Genomic DNA, 27,099 nt, shown 5'->3' with positions numbered 1-27,099 from the left:
ATGAAGTTATCGAAACCATTTCGTTAGACAACACTTCTGTTGACATCGATACTACAGCAGCTGTGATTCCGTCGACATCTAGTATTACTGTGGGCACATCTACCGAAGTTCAGATTAGGAAGCCTTTTGTTGACCTCAGCAACAAACAGAAGAAAAGACGTTCAGAGTCTCTTTTGGACTATTCGCCGGAAGACTTACTTCTGCATTAGTCGAAAGACTTAAGATAGACCAGAAGAATGACTTAGCTTGTGTTATTGACCATATAACGAAGAACCCTGATAGTGTTCCTATTGTTCAAGCCACATTGTTTAAGAAAAATAGGAAAAAAACTTTTGACGAAGATCATGCTCTTGGTCTTTATACATCGTTGAACCTGTTAAAATGGAAATACTTGTGTTTAAGGAAAGTGCTGTTAGATTGTGAGGTTCCAGTGTTACCATCGTATCACAAACTCCTTGAAGCTAAAAAGAAATGCTATCCACATGATTTAGAAATTAGTGAGAGAGGAGCCAGAGTGAAGCTTCAAGCCCTATTGGATCTGACAGTCCAGAAGATTCTTCAAATTACCGGTACCCAGATTGATTCGTCAACTGAAGGATTGAAGTTAATCAGCAAATGGGGTTTCGATGGAGCTTCTTCACAAAGCACCTACAAGCAAAGGACTGAAAATGTAGACTTCAGTGATTCATCGGTTTTTATGTCAAGTCTTGTCCCTCTTAAATTAGTTTCTAATAATAGCACCATATGGGAAAACCCAGCACCTTCTTCAACACATTATTGCAGGCCCATTAAGTTCGAGTTTTGTAAAGAGACAGCAGAATACATCAAGCAAGAAGAAGCTGCATTGAAGGAAGAAATAAAAAACGTCGATTCTACAAAATGGGCAGGGCTAGAGATTAGTCACGAGCTTCATATGACAATGATCGACGGAAAAGTGGCCAGTATTATAACGGATACTTCGTCTGCATCTGCCTGCAATATTTGCCTTGCAAAGCCGACCGAGATGAACAAGCTGTCAGAAGTATTTTCAAGACCTGTTCGAGAAGATGTTTATAAATATGGACTTTCTACTCTTCATATGTGGATTCGTTGTACGAAGTGTATTCTACACATATCTTACAACATGGACTTTGAGTTGTGGACTGCACGAGGTGCTAACAAGCAACTAAAAGCTGCGAAGAAACATTTGACACAAGAAGAATTCAAACAGCAAATGGGAATACTTGTAGATTTTGTGAAGCAAGGCTTTGGAACCACAAACGACCGAAACACAGCCAGAAGGTTTTTTAGAGATTATGAGAAATCTGCCGAAATAACCAAAATTGACAAAGGCCTACTAAAGCATTTTGCGGTTATTCTTCAAACGATTTCATCAGGATGTGCCATAGATATTGAAAAATTCAGGACTTATTGCAGAGAAACAGCTGAGATCTTTGTGCATTTATACCCATGGTTTTATATGCCCGCAAGTGTACACAAGCTACTCATACACGGTGCAGACATTTGTCATCACTTTGGCCTCCTACCAATTGGCATTCTTTCCGAAGAAGCGGGAGAAGCAAGAAATAAAGAATTTCGAAGAGTTCGTGAATATCATACAAGGAAATTTAACAGGATGAAGACCAACGAGGACTTACTCCATAATTTTTTGATTAGTTCAGACCCATATTTATCCCATATTCGCCCAAAATACAGCAACTCTAAACAATTCGATTTTTTTCCAGATGTTAAAGAGCTTTTGTTGTTGCCTGAGGTAGTAACAGAAGAAACAGAGAATATTGATCTACAGGAGTTGCAGCCTGAACATGATCCATTAATGTAAACGTGTCAGATTTAGTAATTTTGTTATTGTCCGAATTGAGTTTGTTAGTTAGTAAAAAATTATATATTTTTTAATCTATTTCTTGTTACGTAAAAAATATTAGGTCGTGGTGGCCTAGTGGGTAAAGAACCAGCCTTTCGAGTATGAGGGTGTTGATTCGATTCCAGGCCAGGCAAGTACCAATGCAACTTTTCTAAGTTTGTATGTACTTTCTAAGTATATCTTGAATACCAACGACTGTGTTTCGGATGGCACGATAAACTGTAGGTCCCGGCTGTCATTGAACATCTTTGGCAGTCGTTACGGGTAGTCAGAAGCCAGTAATTCTGACACCAGTCTTACCAAGGGGTATTGTGTTGCCCGGGTAACTGGGTTGAGGAGGTCACGCTCCTTGTAAAACAAACACACACTACACTGCTACATCCGGTTAGACTGGAAACCGACCCCAACATAGTTGGAAAAAGGCTCGAAAGATGGTGATTGTTATATAAAAAATGTAATATATTTCTTGTAATATAACAAATATGCCTATTTTGTCATAACATCACGCTTTATATTCCCCGAAGGGTTCGGCAAAGTTGTATACTACACAAAAGTATACTGTCATTTCGCCAGTAGTATATTTAAGTCTCAAGTAGTAGGGGGCGAACCTAATACATGGTTGGTGCGCGCGGGGGCCTTTTTTTATTAAAAATGATATTTTGTATCAATTTCAATAGAAAAACTCAGAAAAACTCGTTAATAATGTTAAGATAATTCAACTTTAAAATTTTGAAATTTGAAGCATCGTAGGCGTCAAGGCCGCAGGGATACGCAAGCAATTTATATGTTGTCGTATTAAGAACAATAGGTACAGTCAACTTCAGGTCAGTGGTAACAGTTTTAAAGGAAAATCGTACTTATTACTATTGAGTTAAGATGCATGACAGTTACCACTGATGTGCAGTCTACTGTACTTACCAGAATATAAGATTTGGTTGCTATACTTTGATACTGAACGGAGAAAAAAAATAAAATAGATTTTCTCCCATACATTTTTATTTTCGATATTTTTTTTACGTGAAGAAGCAGTTTTTTTGAAAAGTTGTAGTAATAAGTATTAATCAGTGTTAAATTTCCTATACGAAACAATTTTTAGTTGAGTTAAATATGCATTTTCGATCCTATGTCCACCTTTTTGAAAATCCGGACCACTGTGCGGCGTCTCCTTATAATTCTAAGCTCGATGACATAAGCGGGTACATTATTAAATTTGTATCATACGTAGTACATTTATATCGATGTCATCGTCATCCTGAAATAATGGGCTTATTCTTGATGATTACGCATGGCGTTGCGTGGTCAGATATCCCTGGCAGTTTGTAGCACGTCGTGCAGCCGTGTGTACGTACGGGAATTGTAAATATAAAACTTTGAATGAATATTAAATTCGTGTATTATAGATAAAAAGTTACGATTCAACAAACCGGTATCGTAAGTACAACACTGCACAAAAAAAGCTAGCAACATTATTTTTAAGTTTGACATTTTGCAAGTGTCAATTTAGTCTACGAGATTAAAAAACAGACATGATACAATGTCGTAACATTGGTATTCTCTCATAGACATAATATAGTAAACGGGACTGCACACTTTTAACCAAAAAACGAGCCGAGTGAAACAGTTAGTACGGAGGCCGTCTGTCCCTTTCTAATAGGGTGACTATGAGACTATGCTATGTGAGACCAATCCGAGTTTGCTAAGATTATTAAACACAGATTAGTACTGAAGTTTTAACTTACGCAGTTTGTGACCTTAAAATAATAATATAGGCTTTTAATAATTAGCGGGAATTAGCAGTAATAAAAACAGGAAGATTCGAAGTGCAGACTGTTTTTTTTGTATTTTTGCTTCACATATAGACTGCTGAGCCATTTATATCGCCTTTCTACATTTTTTTGGAAAGCTATAACAATAGTAAAACGATTAAAATCCATCACCCATATTTTGACTCATTACAAGAATTCAAAAACATATAAACAAAATTTTAAATGCTGATTACGCGCCAAGAATGTTCAGGGTTACCGCTAGAAAATAAAAAAAAGCAAAATAAAAATTTATGTTGTTTATGTTTTAAGAATAAATACGAATAAATTAATGCGATTGTTATTAATTTTTTGACTTACAATTGTTAAAATAAGATAAAAATATAAGTGATTCAATTGTTTTTTTGGGAAAACAAAACTGTTGATCACAACATTTATTTATGCTGACAAGGTGTTAGAAAGAGACAAACGGCCTCCGTTCTAACTATCCCTCTCGGCTCGGATTTGCCTCTGTGTATTATGCAACCAATTTAGTACCTTATTGCGTTGGAATAGAGTTCATTTTCGTAAATATATATTTTGAGAGTGCGCAATCTTGTTTTAGTATATTACATCTATGTATTCTCTATCGCATGAAGTAATCAATTGTTTTTTTGGGTAGCCAAAACTGTTGATCATAATATTTTTTTATGCTGGCTAGGTGTAAGAGTGAGACGCGCGGCCTGCTATTTCCATCCCTCTCAGCTCGGATTTGCCTGTGTATTGTGAAACCAATTTAGTACCTCATTGCGTTGGAATAGAGTTCATTTTCGTAAATATATATTTTGATAGGGCGCAATACCACGGGGCAAGGGCACATCTATGACTCATACTCAATTAAGGTATAAAAAATAATTGAAAATACAGGATATGTTGCAATAACAAATACACCTTTTAATTATTTCATATTGGATTTGGAAATATTATACAAACTTATAGTTTACGCCTTATCAACACCTCGCAACTTTCTATTAAAAGTTCTGTGGTTTTGATATTTTGAGAGTTAGCTGAACTGTTGGCAATTTTCTTATCAATTTGCAAAAGCATTTTTTCTAGTACTGCTTTTGTGGTGGCCATTGAGGGATGTGCTGGTATTGAAGTATCTAATACCTGAAATTAACAACGAATGTTAAAGAACACACTTGGCATGAAAGAATGGCAGCTGGAAAAGATGTCATAATATGTTATAACGACTAGGCTTAGGTAAGGGCCTTATCAAAGAGGACACAACAGGATAGCATATTTGTTGTCGAGATGGAAGCGCAGTTGTGAGCTGAGCTGTGCCTCGCAAAAATATGTCGGCGGTCGGAAGTTGAGCGGGGACGAGACGTGAGCGGCGCGGCTGTCTTCAGCTGAAAATTAATCAAATAACTTCGTTGCTCTGAAGGTAGCTGCTATCATTTGAATACGCAACAGGAAAACATGTATAAACACTATTGCGCTTGCGTCAAACAACAAATGACCGTCTTCAGAGGAGGAAGCTATTTAACGACACGGTAAACAACACCTCTTTTCAGAACTCTAACAAATAAAAACAAGGTATACTTACAGTATTTTGAAGTCGTTTGTAAAGCTGAGGTGGCATCGTAACTATCCATTCCGGCTGATTATTAGATTGTTCCAAACTTCTTTTGAATCTTTGCGTGGTAATAGCTAAAAGTGGTGGCAAGACTACTTCAGGTTGTTTGAGGAAACCTATTATATTTTCAGCCAACGAATCATAACCGAGATGGTATAAAGAAATAACCTGCAACAAAAACATTACACATATAGCTTCTTATTGTAAGAAATAATAATGGTGTATAATATGATTCCGGAACCATGCAATTAAAGCTATTTATCCTTGCGCTTCCCGCCAAAGTCAAAGGTTTATTTTACGTCGTATGTAGGGCTGCCATCTCGAATTTCGCCAAACCTGGACAAACATAAAAAAAACCCGGACATTTGGCGTAAATCGCATTTTTTCCCCGAACGAGTACAATTTTTTTTTATCAAAATAATACCTAATTTGTAATCCATTTAATTAACATATACTTAAATTCAATGAGGTGCTTCCTTACATGAATTGTCCGGGTTTTCACGGACACTTGTTTAAACCCCGCCCGGACGGCCCCCGGACGGCCTCCAAACGAGGACAAATCCGGGGAAACCCGGACGGATGGCAGCCCTAGTCGTATGTGATAATGTGGGTTCAATTATTACCTGCTGACGCCTCACAAAGTCGTTTTCGATGTTCCATAATTCTGCTAGAAGAGTGATTCGCTCAATCCAAACAAGACATTCTTCGCTGTTGTAAGATACATATGGTCCGTTAGATTCCGATGTAGTTATTGTTTCCACAGCGGATCGAATGAGCTTGGTCAAGAACTTCATTCTAGGGTTTCTCAGTTTTTCAGATGCTTTCATATTAACTTCTCTGTTTTGTGTACTGTCGTTTAATGCATCAAATATATACTGGTAGTCAATATCGTACAAACTATCAAGCGGTTTTGAAATTTTTACATTGAAATGGCACATGTAGTACACTGTGCACGATATTTGATGGTTCAAATTTAGTATATCATTATTGGTTTTCTTGTTGTCTTGCGCCACTTCCACAAGAGATGGCATGCTTTCATCCCAAATTTTCTCATACTGAATGTTCGTTTTATTTTGATTGATTGCTACAGTGGAACACTTTAGGAAATTATCTAAATATATACATGAAATTTGAAGAAATTTTACCATGGTCATGCTATCAAAGCCCACGTCTTGGAGACACAAAGGATCTTTTGGCAATCTACCGACTTTGTTCACCAAGCGACATGCCACTTCAAAAATCTGCTTAATATACGTGGACCATATTATAGAAAATAAACCTAATCTGATATGCAAGTCCGATATGCATAGCAGACATTGCAGGACTACTTTAAGAAATTCGCAAGTTTGCATAGATTTCTGCCAAGCCATAGAATATTCCCAGCACATGTTTGCTATTATGTAGTCTGCTGATGTACTCAATGGAAATTGCTGTCGTAGCAAGGAGAACCACTTGAAAATCTTAGGGTTTTCGTCGACATATAGTCGATTGTTTTCTATAAAGAGATAGTCTGCATCGTTGTCATCGTTTGCTTCAGGCAATTCCACACCCATACTGGAATATTTTTCTAGCAATTCGTTAGCCACTACAGCTTCTGGGACAACGCCCATACCACACAGCCACTTGGCTATTAGTTCAGTTACAGATCCTTTGCCCCTTGTGTAAACGTATTTGAGATTTATATTAAATTCAGTCATTTGTAATTTTGGTAAAGAATTCCCACTGAAAGAGTCTTTAAATAGGAGGATTATACTAAGGATAGAAATATCCTCTAGCTTACCAATTAGTATTCCCCATGTAGCATTTTCTTTTGTTACAGATTCCCACACATCATCTTCAATTTCCTGGCGTTTTATTTCGAAAATTCTACTAACAGCTTTGCAAGCCATCGCGACTATCATGCTCCTCAAAGGACAAGGCATGTCAACTAACATTTGGCGAATATCTTGCCACCACGGTGATATTTCATTATACTCTATGTGTGTCGCTTCTTCTGTGCCGTAACAGGCGTAGTACAGTACTTGTATGAATTTTTCAATGAGCTCGAGACTTATTTCTTCTAAAGGCATGTTCATTAAATGCATAATTAATAGTTTTACTATCTCCTTTACATCCACGTTACACTCTTTGATAAACTCACTTAATTTCGTAACGTCTTTCAATTTAAAGATAGATTTAAACGTTATTCCAGATAGATTATTTATACGATCTTCAGTAGAATCGAATTTCAAGGATATGTATTTAAGGTTGTCATCTAAATTAAAACACGAAATGAACTCTTTGTATGTACTGGAGTTGTTTGTGGCAAAAGTGACTCTGGCGTGATGGTGTTCCTTGTAATTATTTTCTTGGGCTAAAGTCAACAATCGCTCTAATATACAATTGTCATCCTCTAAAAGATCAAAGCATAGAGCTTGACTATTTTCAGTAGGCTCAAAGTTTTTGGCGTCATTTATTTCCATATCCAAGTTTATAAATGCGTGTATTTTAGTAGTTAAATCCTCCATATCGCTTGTATCTTCTCCATTAATACGTCTGAAGAACAAAGTAGCTAGCGCAAGATTTCCGAAGTAGTGTTTGATATCCATTTCTTGGGCATTAAGTTCATCGTCTTCAATACTATCCCAAAATAAACTAAGACATTTCATAACAATTTTTGGAGAAATATCATATTTTCTTACTAACATATCTAAGCAGTGCTTTTTAAGGTTCAAAGTTTTTAATTCCATGGCTTTTTTTATCAATTCATCGTCAAAATCGTCGGATTCAGTTGATGCTTTTTTCAGATGCTCACGGAGTTCTCTTAAAGCATGCAGATCTTTAGACCTTTGGGAATGCTCTCCCTCCAAGGCATAATAAAATGGAATATTAAACTTTTTCAATTTCCCGTCCGGGTCAATTAAGACACATTGAAATTCGGGAAGATTGAGTTTTTTGCTGGAATAGTTTTTCTCAGCACCAACCAGACCACAGGTATTATACAAAAGTAGCCCATTTTTAGTTGCAGTGAAGGCTGCTACTCTATTGCCTTTTTGCATTAATCGTATGTCTATGAGGCCCTTTTTGGGGTTATAAATAATTAAAAATATTGCTCTTTTCAATTCCTTAACAACAGACAGTTGAGGTTTCTTGTCATCCATTTCAAATATCTGTAATTTAAGTTTTTAAATCAGTTCCTTAAACGCATTGCAATACCACATTTTATTAAATTTAAGACCAGCTAATAAATCTATATATTAGAGAGAAAGCGAGTACATTACAATACTATTTATTCAAAACATACTTGGACAAATGCACACTGAGCATCTCTGCAGCCTTTGAATAATCTAATTAAATGCCCTCGCGTAACGTCTAGAACGGCGACACGTCCGAAACTATCCACAATAGCAGCGAGTCGTCGGTCCGGCGAGACGGCCACCAGGCTGCCGTGACGCTGGCTGTCATATAAGCCGTTCCGCATTGATAAAGCCTCCGAACGAATTAATGGTTCGTTCCCAACTGTTGTGTTTTCTGTAGAGCCTCCGCCGAGCCAGCCCCTTATTGAACAAACAATTTTATCAAATAACGAAAACAGAATAAGATATGAGTTTGATGTGATTAGGCATATCGTTTTCAGATATTACTTACGGAAGTGCAGATTTGATTTTATTTGCAACGGCTCTAGCTACGTCTTGGAGAGGGGGTGTAGTTCCTCCTTCTAAAGCGTAGTGAAAGCCAATGTACGGCTTGACGCCGGCACCAAGTATCAACGTATTTACGGGAGGTACGGATCGGTACCTGAAACATTGTAGAATACAATAGATAGATTAATGATTTTGTTGGTAACAGTTGGGGTACTTAATATAAATAAATGAATTAAGAGAAAATTGCATTATTAGTCTAAAAAAAAATATTACGAAGAGCATTTTTGTTGCTCTTCAGGTAATGTTCAACAGTTTGACAATAATTATAGGAAGGAAAGGCCTATGTTCAGCAGTGGACGTCCTATGGCTGAGATGATGAATAGGTTTTCTTTTAGAGAGTTAAAAAAAAGGTGTAGATGGCGTTGTACCTACTACCTGAGAGCACCTTTACCAAGTTCAAAAAGAAACATTGCATCGAGACTCAAAAGTCGAGATCCAAAAAATTCAGATTTCTGGACAAATTCTTTATTAAATCTCTTGGGGACATTATAATAATCTGACAGATTTCTTTTCTCCTCTTATTCAATGTTTATTCAGTATTTTCTATTTTTTTATCGTTAATTACAAAAGCACATTATAGAACCTGCAAATTATATGACGTTGATAAGATATGACATTCCGTTCCTTGCATTCACCTACCTAGGTCAGCGCCACCTAGTCATTAGTTAGGAAGAGAATGAAAAAGAAAATCCCTCATTACTCTTTCACACACACTGTTTCAGTCAATAATCTTGGAGATTGATACTGGACTGGCTTTTACAACTGGTTTAAATCAGTGCACTCGTCATAATTTTTAAATTAACAAGTTATTACCAAACATCATATCCCCCATATGTGGATGCTGCCAACAGATGATCATAAGTGTTTTTGAGATCTAGTCCTACTACTGCTGCATCATTAATAACTTCCTGTTCAGAGAACACCCATTTTCGTATACTGATGTTACGACTATCCACTGAATAGTCCCCCTGGATACCAGCTCGTACTGAAAATAATGTAATACAGAATAATATTAGCCTGTCTCCAAATGTGGATACCTATTTATCATCCAGGTGTTGCAATACAGAACAATTCTAGACTATTAACAGAAAAGAACTATAATTACAGGTAAGAATTTAATAGCAGCGTTTTACCTGAAATAAAACGCATATTAAATACTTACCTTATTTGAAGCTTACTAGTTTGAGATAGGCACCTACGTGTTTTCCGCTTTTATCTCCGTCCTTTTCTACCCCATATCTTGCATCTCTCTCGCACACCGACCAGTTTCACTCCCCACCAGGCAGGAGGCGACGAGTGTTCTCGGCGGCCACAGTTCGTCATTGAGTCGAAAACACCAGGCAGAAATTAAAATGTAAGCTTCAAATAAGGTAAGTATTTAATATGCGTTTTATTTCAGGTAAAACGCTGCTATTAAATACTTACCTTATTTGAAGCTTACTAGTTTGAGACGTGTTTGTTATCGCCTGGTGGAAGTGGACGCCAATGTGAGCAAAAGCACAATGAAATTGTGTATGTAGATAGGTACTTAGGTACACGAGTAATCACATGTAAGTATGTGTATTGCGTCCTGGAATATAGGTATATTAGTAATAAAAGTTAACTGGTACTGATAGTCAGCTACATCCTGTTAGACTGGAAGCCGACCCCAACATAGTTGGGAAAGGTACTCGGAGGATGAGTAATAAAAATTAAAAGAGAGATACAAGAAACAAAAATTGATTTCATTTTCTAATAGTAATTAACAAAAACATTGCGATACTTCTTAATAACAATAGTAACAAAAATATAGACATTAATCAGCTGGATTAATTAAATAATCGAGATAATAAATTGCTACTTCTATTAGTGGGTATAATTTCCCTTCTGTAAAAACGGGCAAATGTATTGCCTGATCGCCAATTACCCTTGGCTAATATATCGTCTAAAGCTAGATTGCCAACCCAGATTTTGACACTACCGCCGAGCGGAAGCTTCCTGGGGTTGTAGTTATTCCTGCCTCTTTTAACAATGTCATAATCCACCCGCAATCATCGTTCGGGTGGCTGCCTTTGGTTGGCCTCTAACGGATATAAATAAATTTGAGGAATTAGCCAATGTCCGTCTATCTTCTAACAAGGCTTTGGTCTTTCTGACCCAATACACTGGACTTAGATTTATACTTTCCCGATTATCCATCAAACTACAACCCGACTGCCTATGACTAGAACTGTCGGTCTTAGAGCCAAAGACTGGCCATAAGATTAAATTTATCTTTGTTGTCTTTGAAATGTTCTGGGTCTATTGCAAGCAAGGAAAGGTCATGAACTCGCCTTCCCGAAACAAGCTAGCAAAAGAAAGAGCAGCAGTGTGCCTGGAAGTTGCAAATGGATTATTCTCGTCTACGTTTACTGCACTTAAGTAGGTCAATATTCCAGATGGACGGCTTCCCGGGGAACAGGTTTGCTCAGCGCTATTGATTTTAAAATGTGTCCGACTAGAACGTGTGAACTTAGCTCTCCAGCGGTTTCTGCATTGCATAGTGTAGCTATAACTGACTTGTGTAATAAAATAGTATTGTATGCTAGTTTATTTACTATGTGTAAGTCCGCTAAAAATTGTGCAAGTATAGGTCCAAATAGGGATTCAAGGATTCAAGGGATCCAATTTCATACTTTTCGCCCCAATTTAACCATCAACTCCAAGCTGATTGATAAGTTTTGCGTGTGGATTGAAGAAGACTGAAGTCGGAGAGACTCCTTGTCTCCCCCCCCCCCCCCCACACTTCTATATTTCCAGTGTCATTTGTTGCAGGGGGTATCCCTGTTGCTGTGTCTATCGGTTTCTGATTGAGGTTCATCAGTGTGTAGGGTACTGCTAATGATCGGGACTTCAAATCTGCTCGCCAAAATACCTGGTGCCACCGAGGAACTACTATGAGATAAACTCCCGTTCCTGAATTGAGATGACTGAGGACCTTCGGTATAAGGTAAGGTGGCGGGAATACCCATGCTAGCGGGTAAGTCCAAACTTGAGAAAAAAGGGCATCGTGGAACCCCGCTTTCGGGTCCTTCAGATCTAGGGGCACGTAGTTCACAACTATGTGTCCCTGGGCTCGCCTCGAGGCAAATAGGTCCATACAAGATGCCACTCCGGTGGAGCTTTGTGTCGGGAGAGATGGTCTGCATGACTGTTGTATAGGGCTGGTATATGATTCACGACGTGATAGATTTAATACAGCTCGAGATAACTGAATACTTTGTATGTCAGGTTCGGTAGGCTCCTTGATCGGGTGCCACCTTGATTTCTTAGATATGATACCACAGTCCAATGTTTGCATTGAAAAATGGCTGTTGATCTCCTTAGCAACTCGCCGTGATTTTCCAGATTTTATAATACTGCAAGCATCTCTTTCAGATCGCAGTGAAAGCCTTTTTCTCTCTCGTTCCATGGACCCATTACGGGAGTTCCATTCAGTTGTGCCCCCATCCTACATCGGAGGCGTCCGTGGTTATAAGGTGACAGGGAAGTGGAGTATGAGTATCCAAGGTTTGGTGGCAGCTGACCAGCCACCACTTTAGATCTGCTAAGGCATCTGCTGGTAGGTTCAACATTGCTATACTCCATTCACCGAGCCGTGAGCCCAAAATGTAACCAAAGTATGACACTTTTTCAAAATGGTGGGTTATACCCACCGATGACAAAAACGTCACATTTTTATGTAAAATGTTCTAAGTATCTGTGGTCTTCAATTAAGTAGGGTTCTATATATGACAGTCAAGTCTTCTAGGTTCCTTTTACATGTAAACGATTTACTACATATTTCATTAAAATTAAGAAAATAATTTACGGCATTTATTATATTTGATTTCAAATAAGTTTGAAAAGATTGCATAAGTTCCACAGACATCGTTCTAAAATATCGTTTCTAATGTTGTCAGTGTATTTTTCTTAGTTATTTTTATAAAATATGATCATTACTTCAATCGTGACTTATAATAAAGAAACCTTTTTATGGTTTGTTCACCATTTGGCTCACGGTTCCATGAATAGGGTAGGTATACATTGCTGTTCAACACTGCATTGAGGAAGGTGAGGAGAGCCCGGTAATGCAGTCTGCCGTATGGGACAACGAAAACTTGCGAAGTTTAAAAGTCCTATCAAGCCATGCAGGTCTTCTAAGTATGTCGTGCCGTTTGTCACGTAGTGCGTTTTGTCATTATCTTGTTGATAATGCTTGCGATTTATTCACTTGCCATCCAAAACGTGATGCAAATGATCCAAAAGTAGGCGAATATATCTTGGTGAGCCACCAGAAAATCGAGATACACAATTATTCGTAACCCTTGAGTTTTCAAAGTTTGAGCCACCCAATTGGTCACTGTGGCGAGGGTCTTGGGTGCCGTGCTTAAGCCAAATGGTAGGCACGTCATCTGAAGCAGTCTTCTTCTGTATACTAGTCGAAGAACATGTCTGTGACCTTCGGCTACCGGAAGGTAGAAGTGAGATCCACTTGCACAGCCAGTAGTCTTTCTGAAGAAACTCTAGCATCCGAAAAACATTTATTAAACTGAAGGGTTCCGTAATTATGAACTTGTTGAGAACCTTGAGATTGAGTATTGGACGGTTCTTTCCGTCGCCTTTTGGGCACAAGAAACATATTGGAAAGAAAGCTGGGAGAATTTGCAGCTATCTATAGAACTTTTTGTTTTATTATTTGGGATATGACGACATCCATCTCTTTGGACTCTCTGGTCAAATCTGGCATTATCTATCAAAAGTGGCTTTTGGCCAATGGTATGCGATACCCAGTTATTATTTTTTACAAGAAAGGCGGAGCTCTCATTTCTTTCCATTGGTCCTGATATAATGTTAGGCAACCCGCCTCGAAAGTCAAAACTTACGTGCCTTGTTGGACGCATCAAAGTCCGCTTGCGGTCCTGGACGCTTTCTGTTTCCTCTGTTGGACATGGTTCCTATTGTAATTTGCTCGTGATGTCCCAAGGGAGCCTTTAGAGTTTTGCGTCACACGCCATTCAGCGTGAGTGTGATTACCATTTCCCTTCGAGGGACGGTTATAATAGCGACTCTTCGAGAGTCGATCCAAATAGCCACCCTGCGAGTGTAGATTGCAATGATGGTACGATCCGCAACATGCTTGATTGGTACCCTGCGAGGGTCCGTGATAATGAGCCGACCCCTGCGGAGGGTGGCTAGTATACCTACTGGTCCCTGCTTTGTAATGATGCTGCGACTCGCAACATGCGAGATTGGTACCCTGCGCGGGACCGTGATAATGAACCGACCCCTGCGGGGGGGTGGCTAGTATACTTACTGGTCCCTACTTTGTAATGATGCTGCGACTCGCAAAATGCAAGATTGGTACCCTGCGCGGGTCTGTGATAATGAACCGACCCTTGCGGGGGGTGGCTAGTATACTTACTGGACCCTGCTTTGTAATAATGCTGCAACTCGCAACATGCAAGATTGGTACCCTGCGCGGGTCCGTGATAATGAACCGACCCCTGCGGGGGGTGGCTAGTATACTTACTGGTCCCCACTTTGTAATGATGCTGCGTCTCGCAACATGCAAGGTTGGTACCCTGCGCGGGTCCGTGATAATGAGCCGACCCTTGCGGGGGTAGCTAACAGACTTACTGGCAGTCCTAGGCGGAGCGTACCAAGTCTTTCAAGGCCGAAAAGCATCACACGCCGTGATAATGAGCCGACCCCTACGGGAGGTGGCTAACAGACTTCCTGGCAGTCCTAGGTGGAGCGTAGGCGTAAGTACCAAGTCTTTCAAGGCCAAAAAGCTTTCTTGACACCATCAGCCCTCTTCAAGTGCGGTAGTGACCAGTCCGAACTAAGGAGATGCTGGTTGGACCGCACCTCACACCATTCTTTTTTGTCAAAAAGTTGAATGCCTTGCAGGATTGAACTAGGGCCACAGGTGCCTTAGGAACTTCGGGCTTGCTTTCTTTTCCATAGTCACGTGCACGGGCTGTGGTAGCTTTATTATTTACCGCATCTGTATTTGCTTTATTAGTCACTCATTCTAAAAACAAATTACTGAAAAAAAAGTACACGGAAAAAAATCGTGACAAAAAAGGGGTAGATGTACAAAATATTAACACTTGATTTCGCAAAATCGAATATCGAACGGTAAAACCGTTAACAAATTGTATAAAATATTATAAACTCACCTGTGTTCTGCGAGAGCACTGAGTTTATTTTTCAACGAAATACTACAGCGGTTGGTTAGACCAACCTTCTCGGGCGGAAAACAAGACGCCAATGACGAACTGTGGCCGCCGAGAACACTCGTCGCCTCCTGCCTGGTGGGGAGTGAAACTGGTCGGTGTGCGAGAGAGATGCAAGATATGGGGTAGAAAAGGACGGAGATAAAAGCGGAAAACACGTAGGTGCCTATCTCAAACTAGTAAGCTTCAAATAACGGTCAAGAATTTAATAATTAATTATTGTAAAGCTAGTTGCTATCAAAGAGAGTCGAGTGATTCTCAGAGGGATCGAACACAGGTGTATTTTTTTGATTAGTCAGTAATTCTGTGTTCAAATTAATAAGTCGTTCAGATTTATAATATTACTCCAGGTACCTCTGGCTAGTTGTGCTTTGGCATTCCTGAGTGTCTGGTATAAGCTTGATCCTGAGATTATGCATTCACAACTTTGAAAAAGCACATGTATATCATCAGGTAATGTTCCATAAGTTCCAGTGTGGCAAGATATTTTCAATATAGGCTTATCATCCAATTTTTCAAGCAGTAATAAGTGTCCAGTATTTGTATAGAATCCAATGCTGCCATTCTTAAACCCAACAATTATGCAAAACCAGTCAGGCCCATTCTGTAAATAAAATAATTACTCACCAAAACATAATAGGAACCTACAAGTAGAAAATAAACTGTAGTAACAATTTGACAAATTATTGACAGGGTACATTCATCAGTGCAATTTGTTTGTACACTGAAACCTCCAAAACCACTGAACCAATTAAAAAAAACTTTCTGTGTTGGGAGTTACACTATCCCATGACAGGTGACAAAAGCTATATTTTCTCCAGGGTGCAAGGAGGGAGTAATTTCTACAGAAGTGTCACCAAGGGCAACTAGTATAATTTTAGAATTTTCACAAAATTTCATATTTTAATGTTTATCAGAAAATAAAACTATTCTAACCATCCAATTTTGTATGATTTAGGTCATGACATTGTCATCTTTTTGGTGAAAATATGGGACCATTAGGCCATCATTTAAATATTATGATGTTTCTTAAGAGCCTGCGAATGCCTATTTAAAAAAAGATTTGACCTTGACCTTGATGTATTAAGGAATCAACTTGCAAATATTATTCATTACCTGAGACGATTGTTGCAGGGGGCATATAGGTAATGCCAGAACCACTGTTATTTCTGATGGCAGTGTTCCACTCCATGAGATAATGAATGTGTTGCTGTTTGTTAGACTTATCCATTGATTAGTAAGTAAACACAGGCGAGTTTTATGCCCAACAGCCAATAAACTACCGCAAGAAGACAATGAAATAGAACATTGTGGCAGCCACTTCGTATCTGAAATTGATTGAAAACCGCTATTATTAGTCAAAATAGAAGCGTAATACAAACAAAAACATAAAATGAATTACCTTCTTTCTCCAGTATAAACAGAGCTCTTCCTACACTGGATATATCGCCACAATCAGCTATTTGTTCCACTTGACAAGACATTTCGAAATATTAACTCCAGTAGCAGATACTTATAAAGGCATACTTAGCATAAAAATAATAAACAGCACCAATATCCTTCACTGTGGTTGTTTATGATGTCATTATAATTACAAGTAAATAATATTAGCACGACACAAAAGGAAGGAAGAATAATCCAAAATACAATATTATCATCACTTTCAACATCAATCAAACGTCAATGTCTTTGTACATATTATGTCAAATTAAATGACATTGACTGCCATCCGTTGTCTCTATTACTCGGACAACTGGGCCTGCCGGGGCTTCGGGATGTTCGAAAGAGATATACCGCGGCCCTGGCACATAAAAGGCCTACGATCTACGATACGACGGAACACGACGGTTTTTAGTCAGAAAGAGTCTGACATTATCTCGCCGCTGCTAACCCACAGTGCGAGGGGTCCTTTGATGATTTTTGATGTCGTTAAAAAAAAACCAATACCATTTAACTATAATGACAACCGTACCATTTTCAGAACAGTTTCAGGTATAAACACATATGATTAAAATGTGTTGAACCCCCGTGCTTTTGAACCTGTTTGACTACCCCCCATAGAACGGCAATCATCTAGCTTCAAATACCTGCCTACATAGTAATCTGTGCTGCTATCATCTAACCTAACTTATACTCTGTACTCTTTGCCTTTATTTATATCTGTGGTTTAGTCGTATTTTCAATTTTCATCTTCTTCTTCTCAACTTTTTATCTCATAATATTTTTGAACAATTCGTCGACTCTCACAGAGTACTTTATATACAAAGGTGGTTCTAGATGATTAAAAAAATGACAACTGTTTATTTACAATAAAGTGTTTATTGAAAAGAGATAAAAACGCTAATATGCTTAGACCTGAATGTTCGTGGTTAATGAGTATGGGATTATTTTGATTAGAAGAGGTAGGTAAACATTTATCTATTGATCTTTATCTTATTTTTTTAACTGTATTTTAGTGTAAAGGAGTTTAGAGAAAAAGGAATGGATAAAATGATTTATTTGGGTTCTAAATCTTATTTATGTAAAGCTCCTTGAAGGACAGAAAGTTGTTTATGTATGTACTTGCTTCTGTTTGTGATGCTTTAGTGGTCCTACCACTCTGATATATATGCATATGAACAGTATCCAGCCTATATGGCAGATGATGTCGGTTTTGTTTTGTTTAACATTTGAATTGATAAAACTTTCGGAAGCAAACAGAGACATCAAAATTAGCCTTATATCTAACCAATTTATATTTAATTTTTTTACTTCATTGAGAGCTTTATCCATTATACAATGAATCAATTTTTTGAGAATGCTATTATCTGCATTTTCAGGTCACCCATTTATGGCAATCTATTTGTTGATGTAATGGGGTGCTTACACAGCAAGAAAGAAACTTCAGATTTGCATCCTAATGTGTTTCGTGTTGTAAATATAGATGAGAGTGGTGCAGACTTATGTTCTGGGCAATTAGAGATTACAGAGTCTGATATAATATTGTATAGAGAAGGAAGAGACTCTACTATATGGCCTTTACACTCATTAAGAAGATATGGATTCGAAGGGGATATATTTAGTTTTGAATCAGGTAACTTTAATTATTTAAAATTTTAAGAAATATTTATCCAAATAATTGAGTTGTCAAACTTAGTGGTGGCTTTCAACTTTTTTTATGTTGCTCAGAATCCTGTATTTAATACTCAATACTCCATCCATTTTTAATTATTAGTATATTTTCTTTTCTCCTCTCAATACCTAGTAGAACTCTGAGCATTAAGTAATTATGACTCACAGTCGTTTCTGGGTATTACGAGGAGGATTTCAAATAGGCAGTCGCTCCTTGAAAAGCACTAGCACAGGTCTTTGTTACTCGAGTGCCCTCAGGTATTGAGATATTTTGAGTGTACTTATCAATCGAGGTAGGAACCTAGAGAAATTCAAAGAGGCATAAATAAGAAAGTTCATATGGAAATAAGGCATCTCATTTTTTAATATTAATTTAAAAAAAAAACGGAAAAAAAGTGTTCATATCATTGATGGCGTAAATTTTTCCTAGCTTTAACTTGTAAAAGTAGTAAGAGAGATAATATTTTAAACCTACAAATAAGCGCGACAATTTTAAATTTTGGCACATAAGTAAATGAACAAGTTCTTAATACACTGTAAAGTAACAAGTTCTCTGTGTGTGTTTGAGAACTCCAAAAGTATACTCGGAATAAAGTACAAATATAAAAACAAAAATCTTTTCTTCTAATTTTGTGGAATTAAAAAGCCAAAATACTTGCTCGAAAAAAGTGAAAAAAAAAAATTCAAAGCGAAAGAGGGCGACTTTTTCAGTAACTTCACTTGTTATTTTATTTTTATTATTACACTATCACGGCCGCCTGCGACTTCGTCCGTGTACAATTTTTTTTTATAGTAAGCGGGCTAACTGTCGATTATTTGATATTTTAAGACCCTCACTTCCAGGGCCGTCTTAACCTATGGTGCAGGGTGTGCGAATAACCCGGGCGCCTCGATCTCGGGCGCCGCGGGACGCCCCACCACCAGGAAATTTCGAAGAAATTACACCCGTTTGATAAGGAAATTCCACATCGTATCATGATACTGCCAAAAAAAGCCGCCTTCGCTTTGTTTGATTGATCATTTTGACTCTTAACATCCTCCAACTAAGTGAAAAAATTCTCGCTCGCTACGCTTGCGGCTAAATGACAATGTACCTATGTGCAGTATTTCTGATTGCTTATTATTTTTATTGACGCACCGAATCAACGAACACAAATGGCACTCGCGCTAATCACGGTTTCTTTTTATTTGTACATAATTCCCAGTTTAATTTGTGAGTCTTCAAACAAATAATTTAAAAAAGTTCGTTGCTTTACAATGTCCTTAATCAGGTACTTAATTTGTGTCGTGGGCTCGAAAAATTTCGCGCTCGCTTCGCTCGCGCAAAATACATTGCCTTGATTATTTCATAAGTCAAATGTAGCATTCAATTTTTTTTAATGGAGTCCTCAAAAACAGAACAGTTTGCTCTTCCGACTGCTTGTTACTTTACAGCGCTTTTTAAAACTTATTAACTTTTTATGTACCAACATTAAAAAAAACTGCGAAAAATTTTTACAGTTACATTGTTCTGTCTCGACTTTCCAACTGTTTGAACCTACAATGATTTGGAAACATTTTTTTTAGTCCTTTACCTACCAAAAAAGTTATTTTCGTTCGAACGTTCTTATTTATGTTCCTTGTAATTACTCTAAGTACTTCGATCAATATGTACTACCCAAAATCTTTCAATAGATACATAGGTGGCGCCCTTCCCTTCCAGTTTGTAGGAGTTTATAGTTTCTGAAATTTCGTAATTAATCAGTGAGTAGTATTTCGCTTTTACCTGGTTTTACTCGCGCGCCTCCCTTGGGAACGACTCCCCGTATCCGGGTAAAATATAGCCGATGTGACACGGGGATAGTGTAGCTTCCCAACAGTGAAAGAATTTTCCAAATCGGTTCAGTAGTCCTAGGCTGTGCACATTGTGCGCGCAGTACTCGATCATCATTTTTTTGCTGTGTTGTTATTTTAAAACTGGTTTATTTCCTAAGATATTCAGTTAAATCGAACGATGTAAAGGACAATTTTGTTGTAAAATAAATACTTTTTTTTTCCCCTTATAATGCATTCACATCTCTTGGCGAACATCTGCCTAACGCGTTACTTTCAATAAAACGTCGTAGTTGGCCAAATTAAATACTTGTGATTTATAATGTATTTATTTAGATGAGGATTAATCTCATGATTATAAAAACACCTCGCAAGTAATGCATTTTTTGAGCACAAAGAAGACGGATCGCAATCCATACAAAATTGCCCCATGTCCTATAACAAAATGACGTATCTCAAAAAAAAGATAAAAATGTTTAAAAAATATGGCATAGAGAGTATGCCATATTTTTTAAACATTTAACTTAATTTTTTTACACCTTCATACGAAAAAATGCTTTGAAAAACTTTTTTACAAATAAATAAAACCGACTTCCAAAAACACTCATCATCCTCCGAGCCTTTTTCCCAATCATGTTGGGGTCGGCTTCCAGTCTAACCGGATTCAGCTGAGTACCAGTGCTTTACAAGAAGCGACTGCCTATCTGACCCCCTCAACCCAGTTACCGGGCAACCCGATACCCCTTGGTTAGACTGGTGTCAGACTTACTGGCTTCTGACTACCCGTAACGACTGCCAAGGATGTTCAATGACAGCCGGGACCTACAGTTTAACGTGCTATCCGAAACACATTCAATGGTGTCTAAGATATACTTAGAAAGTACATACAAACTTAGAAAAGTTGCATTGGTACTTGCCTGACCTGGGATCGAACCCGCGCCCTCATACTTGAGAGGTTGGTCCTTTACCCACTAGGCCACCACGACTTCCAAAAACTCTAAAAAGCCAATAAAAATCTTCCTCTTCAATCATTCTATCTATAAAAAAAACTGTATAAAAATCGCTTGCGTAGTTTTGATGATTTAATTGTATAAGGGGACAGAAAAAGCCACTTTGTTTTACTATGTACCAAGTGATAATTTCGATTTTTTTGGTACATATTATTTTTCATACCATCAGACGGAATTGTTTAACGTGGCCTTATTCAAATTTGGTAATTTTCAGGAAGAAGATGTGAGACGGGAGAAGGCATATATGCATTCAGATGTCGAAGAGCTTCCCTTCTATTTAGAACACTTCAACAACAAATACAATTAAGGAATGTTATTCATGACTCTGTACCGTATCCTGTATCCCGTTTGACGCCATCACCTCAGGGCAGGCAAACATTGCAGGCAAGTGTTGTCCATCGCTCATCTATAGATAATGGCCAGCCAGACAATGTGCGCCCTGCTGTTAACAACAACATCCCAAATATCATATCAAACACAGTAGTTCCACGTAATGTGACCCAGTCACCTAGATCTCCATCGAGTGCAGATATTTTAGAGGTTATGCCTCTATATCCCCGTTCACAATCCAGTACCAATCAAGTCACTAATGTCTACCAGTTAAGAGATTTTAAGAGAGAACCCAATAATAACCAAGGTGAGGTGCCTGAAAATCGTGCAGCAGAAATTCGTCATGTTTACTCCAATGATATAAATAGAGATTTAGCTATCCTACGTAATACCTTGCGACAAGAGACAGCTTTGAATACCATGAGAGACATAGAAGATGAGACTAGATTCCTTGAAAGTAGATATTTGAATGATAATATATCACATAAACAAGTAAACAGTCCCTTGTCACCAACATTGAGTAACTCGAGTGAACACTATGCACAGTTGAGCCTAGAGCAACAGGAACAGCAAGATCAACAGCAGCAGCAGCAGCAGCAACAACAACCACCACCACAGGTACAACAGGACTCTGCGCGACTGTATATGAACATTGTACCTAATGATGCCAGCTATCCAGACGCCAGTAAAAGCGACACAGTTCCGACCACTCCTCTGACGCCGAAACAAGTCGAATATTGCAACTTAAGTGTTGGCAACAAACCAGAAATAAACACATATGCAAATTTATCGCTCGGCGATTTGGGAGACAATGTGAAAAACGCTAAACAAATATTAAGTTTTTCTGCTCCTACTGAACACAATCAGAAGTTTTCAGAGTCTGATACTTTTACATCAATGTCACCTGTCGAGGAGTTGGAAGTGAACTACGCAATATTAGATATAGATTCTAATAAAGACATTGTCAAAATGACACGAGATTTAACTTCTCCTGAGAGTCAGTCCTACAACAGTTCTAAAAACGAAAGTGTGGCTTCGTGTTCGTCGCAGCCTCGGGGACGCCTCGTGTCGCAGTGCAGTGTGGAGAAAGTGGGCCTCGCCAACAACCCCGGCACGGCACCTTCTGCTGCTATCGGTTACACAACTATCGACTTTGACAAGACCGTCGCACTGACGTCCGTGGCCGCCGGCACAGACTGCGACGTCGACGGCACACGCAAGAACAGACATAATTCTTGTAATATCATTTGCGGGAGTCCAGCCAGTAATGATAAAAACAAATTAAATAGTTAAATGCGCATTTTAACTTATCCACAGTTACATAAACTTTTCTTTAATTTTTAACCATGTGCACAAAATTATTAATGGAGGTGTGTATGGTACTCATTAGGATTAATGACTATGATATTGAAAAGTATAGTTCTCCCTAAACTATTTGTCGTTACGGAAGATTGCGCGAGTCGCTGAAACCAATTCCAGGTATTAGTGGCTAGCGGGAGTGGGGAAGGAATTTAGTTTCCGGACGACATCGGGTTTTACGAGAACTGTACTTTTATTAGGCAACTTAGTATGATTTTGTATAATGCAAAATGATCGCGGGCCTTTACTCGTTCTGTTTTGTACCAAATAATATGTAGGTAATTAAGATCATTTTATTTATTTCTAGTTCCTAAAATTTATAAATGTTCATAAGTACACTAGATATAGTGCATGTTGTTGCCAAAGTAGTGTTAAAAAAAACCAAAAGAGACATATTAAATAGAAGTATAAGTAGTAATGGAATGGATTGTATAATTTTTTGTGTACGAATCGAAGTCGAAAACCAGGACTATGATTACGATAAATGCACAATTGTTTAAAGTACACATATGTGTACAATTCAGAAAAAAGTCTCGACTTGAGAAACGAGTTTTATAGAGCGGGTCAGTTTTTTTAAATCTGTAAGTTTATATGTTATTCTAATGTGAATTATCACTTGTAGCTTGAAGGTGTCTACACTTTTAACGACTGAATATTGTGTAGGTATTTATAACCAAAAATACTAAGTTGAGCATGTGAACCAGAAATAATGAATGCACGTATAATGAAGCAGACTTGTGTATATATTCAGGTGACCTAACCGCTTGTATGCCGCTAATTAATAGACCAATAGAAAATCAATTGTCTCGCGTATATCTGCGCACCGGTATAGGTACAACGAGTTAGGTAATTGATTTCTCGTCGACTGTAATTCCATTTTTTGTTTTTTTTTTTCTGATCTAGAGTAGATACTTAAAAGTACCTACTCGTAACTCCAGCAACAGATGCATGAAACGAAAAATATAATAACGTACCTATTTCCGGTTACTTAGTTTTCATGTAAAAAATATCATTGATTGTCAATGATCTGACAAAAATCTTAGTTACGGTAAAAAGCAGTGAAGCTGATATCAGTCGCTTTATTTTTCGCTCATTTTAGTTCCTTTGGAATGCTGCCACTGTTCACCCACCCTAGGTGAGGAGTTGATAACCTTCTTGGTTGACCTGCAATGCGAGATGCCGTATAAAAATGAAATTCATTAGTGTTTGTCATTCCAGCCTTGGCGTGTAAGCATTAAGTGAAATAAAAGTAAAGCGTTTATCTGATATCAGCTTTAGCCTTGAGTCGTGTCTATTGCAAAAATGTAATTAAGTTACATATTATTGCTAAGGAGAAAAAATACAAGATGAGGTAACGCAGCTTGTGCTGTTAATGCTCAGTTTATAAGTTTTCTTGGTACCAGAGAGATCAGGGGCCCGATTCTCCTAATTTTACTTAAGCGACATACGATTCACGTTCGACTGAGATCCAATCCCGACTCAATTACGATTGATACGTATGTGGCATTCCGCTATTTTTTCTTTAAAATAAACGTTTTTATCCTTTTCTGTCATTCAATAATGAATCATTTTGTCTGAAAATGATTTACGATTGTAATATGATTGTAGAGCAAACTACCGTAAAGATCAAAGTCACCAAAATAGCAGACTAATCGAATGTCATTGGAGTACGATTGGTGTTATATTAGTAGCAGAATGCCCGATATGGTTAAAACTACTATTGCGATCATATTGCGATTCAATTTCTATTCTATTTTGACATCATTAACTTAGGAGAATCGGGCCCCAGCGGCTTCATTCTGCTAATTTTATTTTAGCGACTTACGATTGATATCCAACTGGTATCCAATCACGACTCAATTACTATACGACAGTTATAGATTAATCGTAAGTAAGTAACGAATTGTAATGGACCCTCATTTGTTGTAGGTGTTGTCATTCAAATTCTACCCAGTTTTAATGTGTTAATGAACTATTATTTTGTTTTTAAAATGTTTTTATCCTTTTCTAAAAATTAATCAAATGGTCTGCAATCGATTGACGATTGCAATACGTTGGTAGAGGAGACCAATGGCAAACCAATGGGATGTCATTGGAATACGATTGATTGGTCTTTTATCAGTAGCAGAATGCCCGCTAAGGTTAAAACTGCTATTGAGATTCAATTTTTATCCAATTGACACATTAAATTAGCAGAATCAAGCTCCAGAAGTACATTGGACGTGGATCGAACTTATGACTTCCGGAGGGCTTTCATCTTTGCCAATGTGCTCTAGTTGATTTCAAAGATGTTGATTGAATGCATTTAAATCAGTCAATATACTTAGCTCCATGTGTCTATTTTCAATTTCATTAAATGACAGCTTTAAAAGCTTATTTTCCATATTTATAATACAATATGTATTATATAATGTGGCCCAAAGCGAGTTGAGTTACAATATGTAATTGGCCTAACTGCTTTAAATTATGCAGAGACCGACATAAATTAATCGATGATTGCATATACATATGTATATGTTTAATATAACAAAGTTCTGTTTATTTTTATGGCAAATTAAGTTTCATAAATTTAGGTAAGTAATGCCTACCAAAACTTTTAACTTGACGCAAATATTGTCCCATAACAAAAAAAAAGCCTGACAGATTTAAACCAGTAAAAAAGGCACAATAAATAAAAAAATACTGTAATTTTGGGCTTAATAACGTTGAAGAAAATCTATCACAAATATTTTTATACTCTTCCAATTAAAACGATTGAATGGATTAAATTACGTACTCGCTTTGACGCTGATCGCCAATTCGTTTATAGTTCAACTGGTTTCTCGATTATATTTAACTTTCTCGTTCATCCTTGTCGGTCAGCCCCGAAGTAACATGAATTTTGAAGCTTTAAAAAAAATCGTGACAGCTAAGATTATAAGACAGACTTGGTTCTCTAAGTTGCAAAACTATTTATATCATATTCCTTCAGTCCCAATGATGCTTAACAATATTACCAAAGATTTGTACCCATCACATAAAATGTTGAGATTTGTTTTTAGTACTTGACTGAAGATTTAGAGAGATGACTGATCATGGAGGTGTGTTTTACATTTAATTAATAAGGTATTTTATTATTTTTAAACAAAGTATGTGCCATTTGACATAAGTAAGGAATAACGAAGTTATAAAATCAATATTTTTTAGAGAAACTATGTATTATTATGATTATAATATACATAATTATGTAGGTATCTACCTACTTACCTGCCTATATATTAAATTTGTATACTATTATTTGTATAAATATAATTTTAATATTAATTGAGTCGTAGACAGTGGAATAATAAGCACTTTAACGGTGAGTTGCATTATTTAACTAACGATGACCGAACCATTTTCAATTGTCAAATTGCCGGCCGTGCTCTCGCTGTAGCGGCATATTGGGCTGACAAAGTGTAGTCTCACTATAAGAAGAAAGAAGAAGAAGAATTGTCAAATCGCCGATTTTACCGATAGGCGGCAACGCAAATGTACGGGTTGTTATGGTTTGGTTATCGTTATAGTTCAATAGTACAAATCACATTAAGAAATATAAGATATTGTTTTTTAAACAGTGTTTCAATTGCATTTCTTTGTTTATAACCATCCTAGTATACACCTGAACACCATCTATACCTATGCATTGTATAATATCAGTGGCGGATTTACCAATAGGCCAAGTAGGCCAGTGCCTAGGGCGGCAGATTTAGAGGGGCGGCAAATTTTGCTAATTTTTTTACAGTTTTTTTTAGAATTATACGAGTACACAATCCATATATTAATAAACGATTAATAAATGCACTGTAATATATGCTTAGGTTTATGTGATCATGAATTTTAAAATATTCCAATAGCGTTTCAATAAAAATAAATTGAAAGATCGCGTTCGCTCGCGGTTCCTTCATCATTTCTGGTTTATTCTGCGCTCTTTGAGTCCAATCTAACAAAAATTTAAAGCACCGAAGTAGCAAAAACAACTGACGCTCTACGCTGACGATTTCTAAGCTGTTCAGGAGGTGGAGGACTTTTGTGGCCCAAATAATTTCGCTTTTGTGTCCCAAAACTCAAAAAATTTCGCGCTCGCTGCGCTCGCAACTTTTTCACTTTACATTGGTTTTTTTCAAACTTGTTTGAGTATTTTTGTGTTCCAAGACTCAAAAATTTCGCCTTTCACTTGACAGTTACTTTTTTCTAATTTCTTTAGATATCATTGCGTCCCAAAAATCACAAATTTCGCGCTCGCTACGCTCGCGGCTTCTTCTCTTTGCAGTGGTTTTTTTTTCACACTT

The 27,099-nt window shown here is 37.5% G+C and overlaps 2 protein-coding genes across 2 annotated transcripts; one reads left to right on the top strand and one right to left on the bottom strand.

Annotated features, from left to right (window-relative positions):
* Window positions 1-4,535: 4,535 nt before the first annotated feature.
* Window positions 4,536-16,834, bottom strand: LOC124629813 (rab3 GTPase-activating protein regulatory subunit). The gene is made up of 9 exons (XM_047163378.1): window positions 16,570-16,834; window positions 16,284-16,495; window positions 15,522-15,771; window positions 9,742-9,913; window positions 8,873-9,022; window positions 8,529-8,781; window positions 5,869-8,394; window positions 5,216-5,413; window positions 4,536-4,776 (listed from the first exon to the last, which is right to left on the bottom strand). The coding sequence occupies exons 1-9, from the start codon at window positions 16,649-16,651 to the stop codon at window positions 4,600-4,602; spliced, it is 4,020 nt and encodes a 1,339-aa protein (XP_047019334.1). The 5' UTR covers window positions 16,652-16,834; the 3' UTR covers window positions 4,536-4,599.
* Window positions 16,835-17,336: 502 nt separating this feature from the next.
* Window positions 17,337-22,750, top strand: LOC124630029 (myb-like protein AA). Its single transcript, XM_047163733.1, has 3 exons — window positions 17,337-17,569; window positions 17,987-18,240; window positions 21,315-22,750. The coding sequence occupies exons 2-3, from the start codon at window positions 18,021-18,023 to the stop codon at window positions 22,721-22,723; spliced, it is 1,629 nt and encodes a 542-aa protein (XP_047019689.1). The 5' UTR covers window positions 17,337-17,569; window positions 17,987-18,020; the 3' UTR covers window positions 22,724-22,750.
* The last annotated feature ends 4,349 nt before the right edge of the window (window positions 22,751-27,099 follow it).

This window comes from Helicoverpa zea, chromosome 4 (genome assembly GCF_022581195.2).
Source record: "Helicoverpa zea isolate HzStark_Cry1AcR chromosome 4, ilHelZeax1.1, whole genome shotgun sequence".
Taxonomy (NCBI): Eukaryota; Metazoa; Arthropoda; class Insecta; order Lepidoptera; family Noctuidae; genus Helicoverpa; species Helicoverpa zea.
The sequence above is the reverse complement of the archived record's forward strand: the minus strand, read 5'-3'. Positions and strand labels throughout refer to the sequence as shown.

Bases quoted from the DNA above. Each gene is read 5' to 3' on its own strand.
- LOC124629813 (XM_047163378.1), bottom strand. From the start codon at position 16,651: ATGTCTTGTCAAGTGGAACAAATAGCTGATTGTGGCGATATATCCAGT. The intron at 15,772-16,283 runs GTAATGAATAAT...TTTTATTTACAG, and splicing joins CCCTGCAACAATCGTCTCAG to AATGGGCCTGACTGGTTTTG. The intron at 8,395-8,528 runs GTATGTTTTGAA...CTTAAATTACAG, and splicing joins CTCAGTGTGCATTTGTCCAA to ATATTTGAAATGGATGACAA.
- LOC124630029 (XM_047163733.1), top strand. From the start codon at position 18,021: ATGGGGTGCTTACACAGCAAGAAAGAAACTTCAGATTTGCATCCTAAT. The intron at 18,241-21,314 runs GTAACTTTAATT...GGTAATTTTCAG, and splicing joins TATATTTAGTTTTGAATCAG to GAAGAAGATGTGAGACGGGA.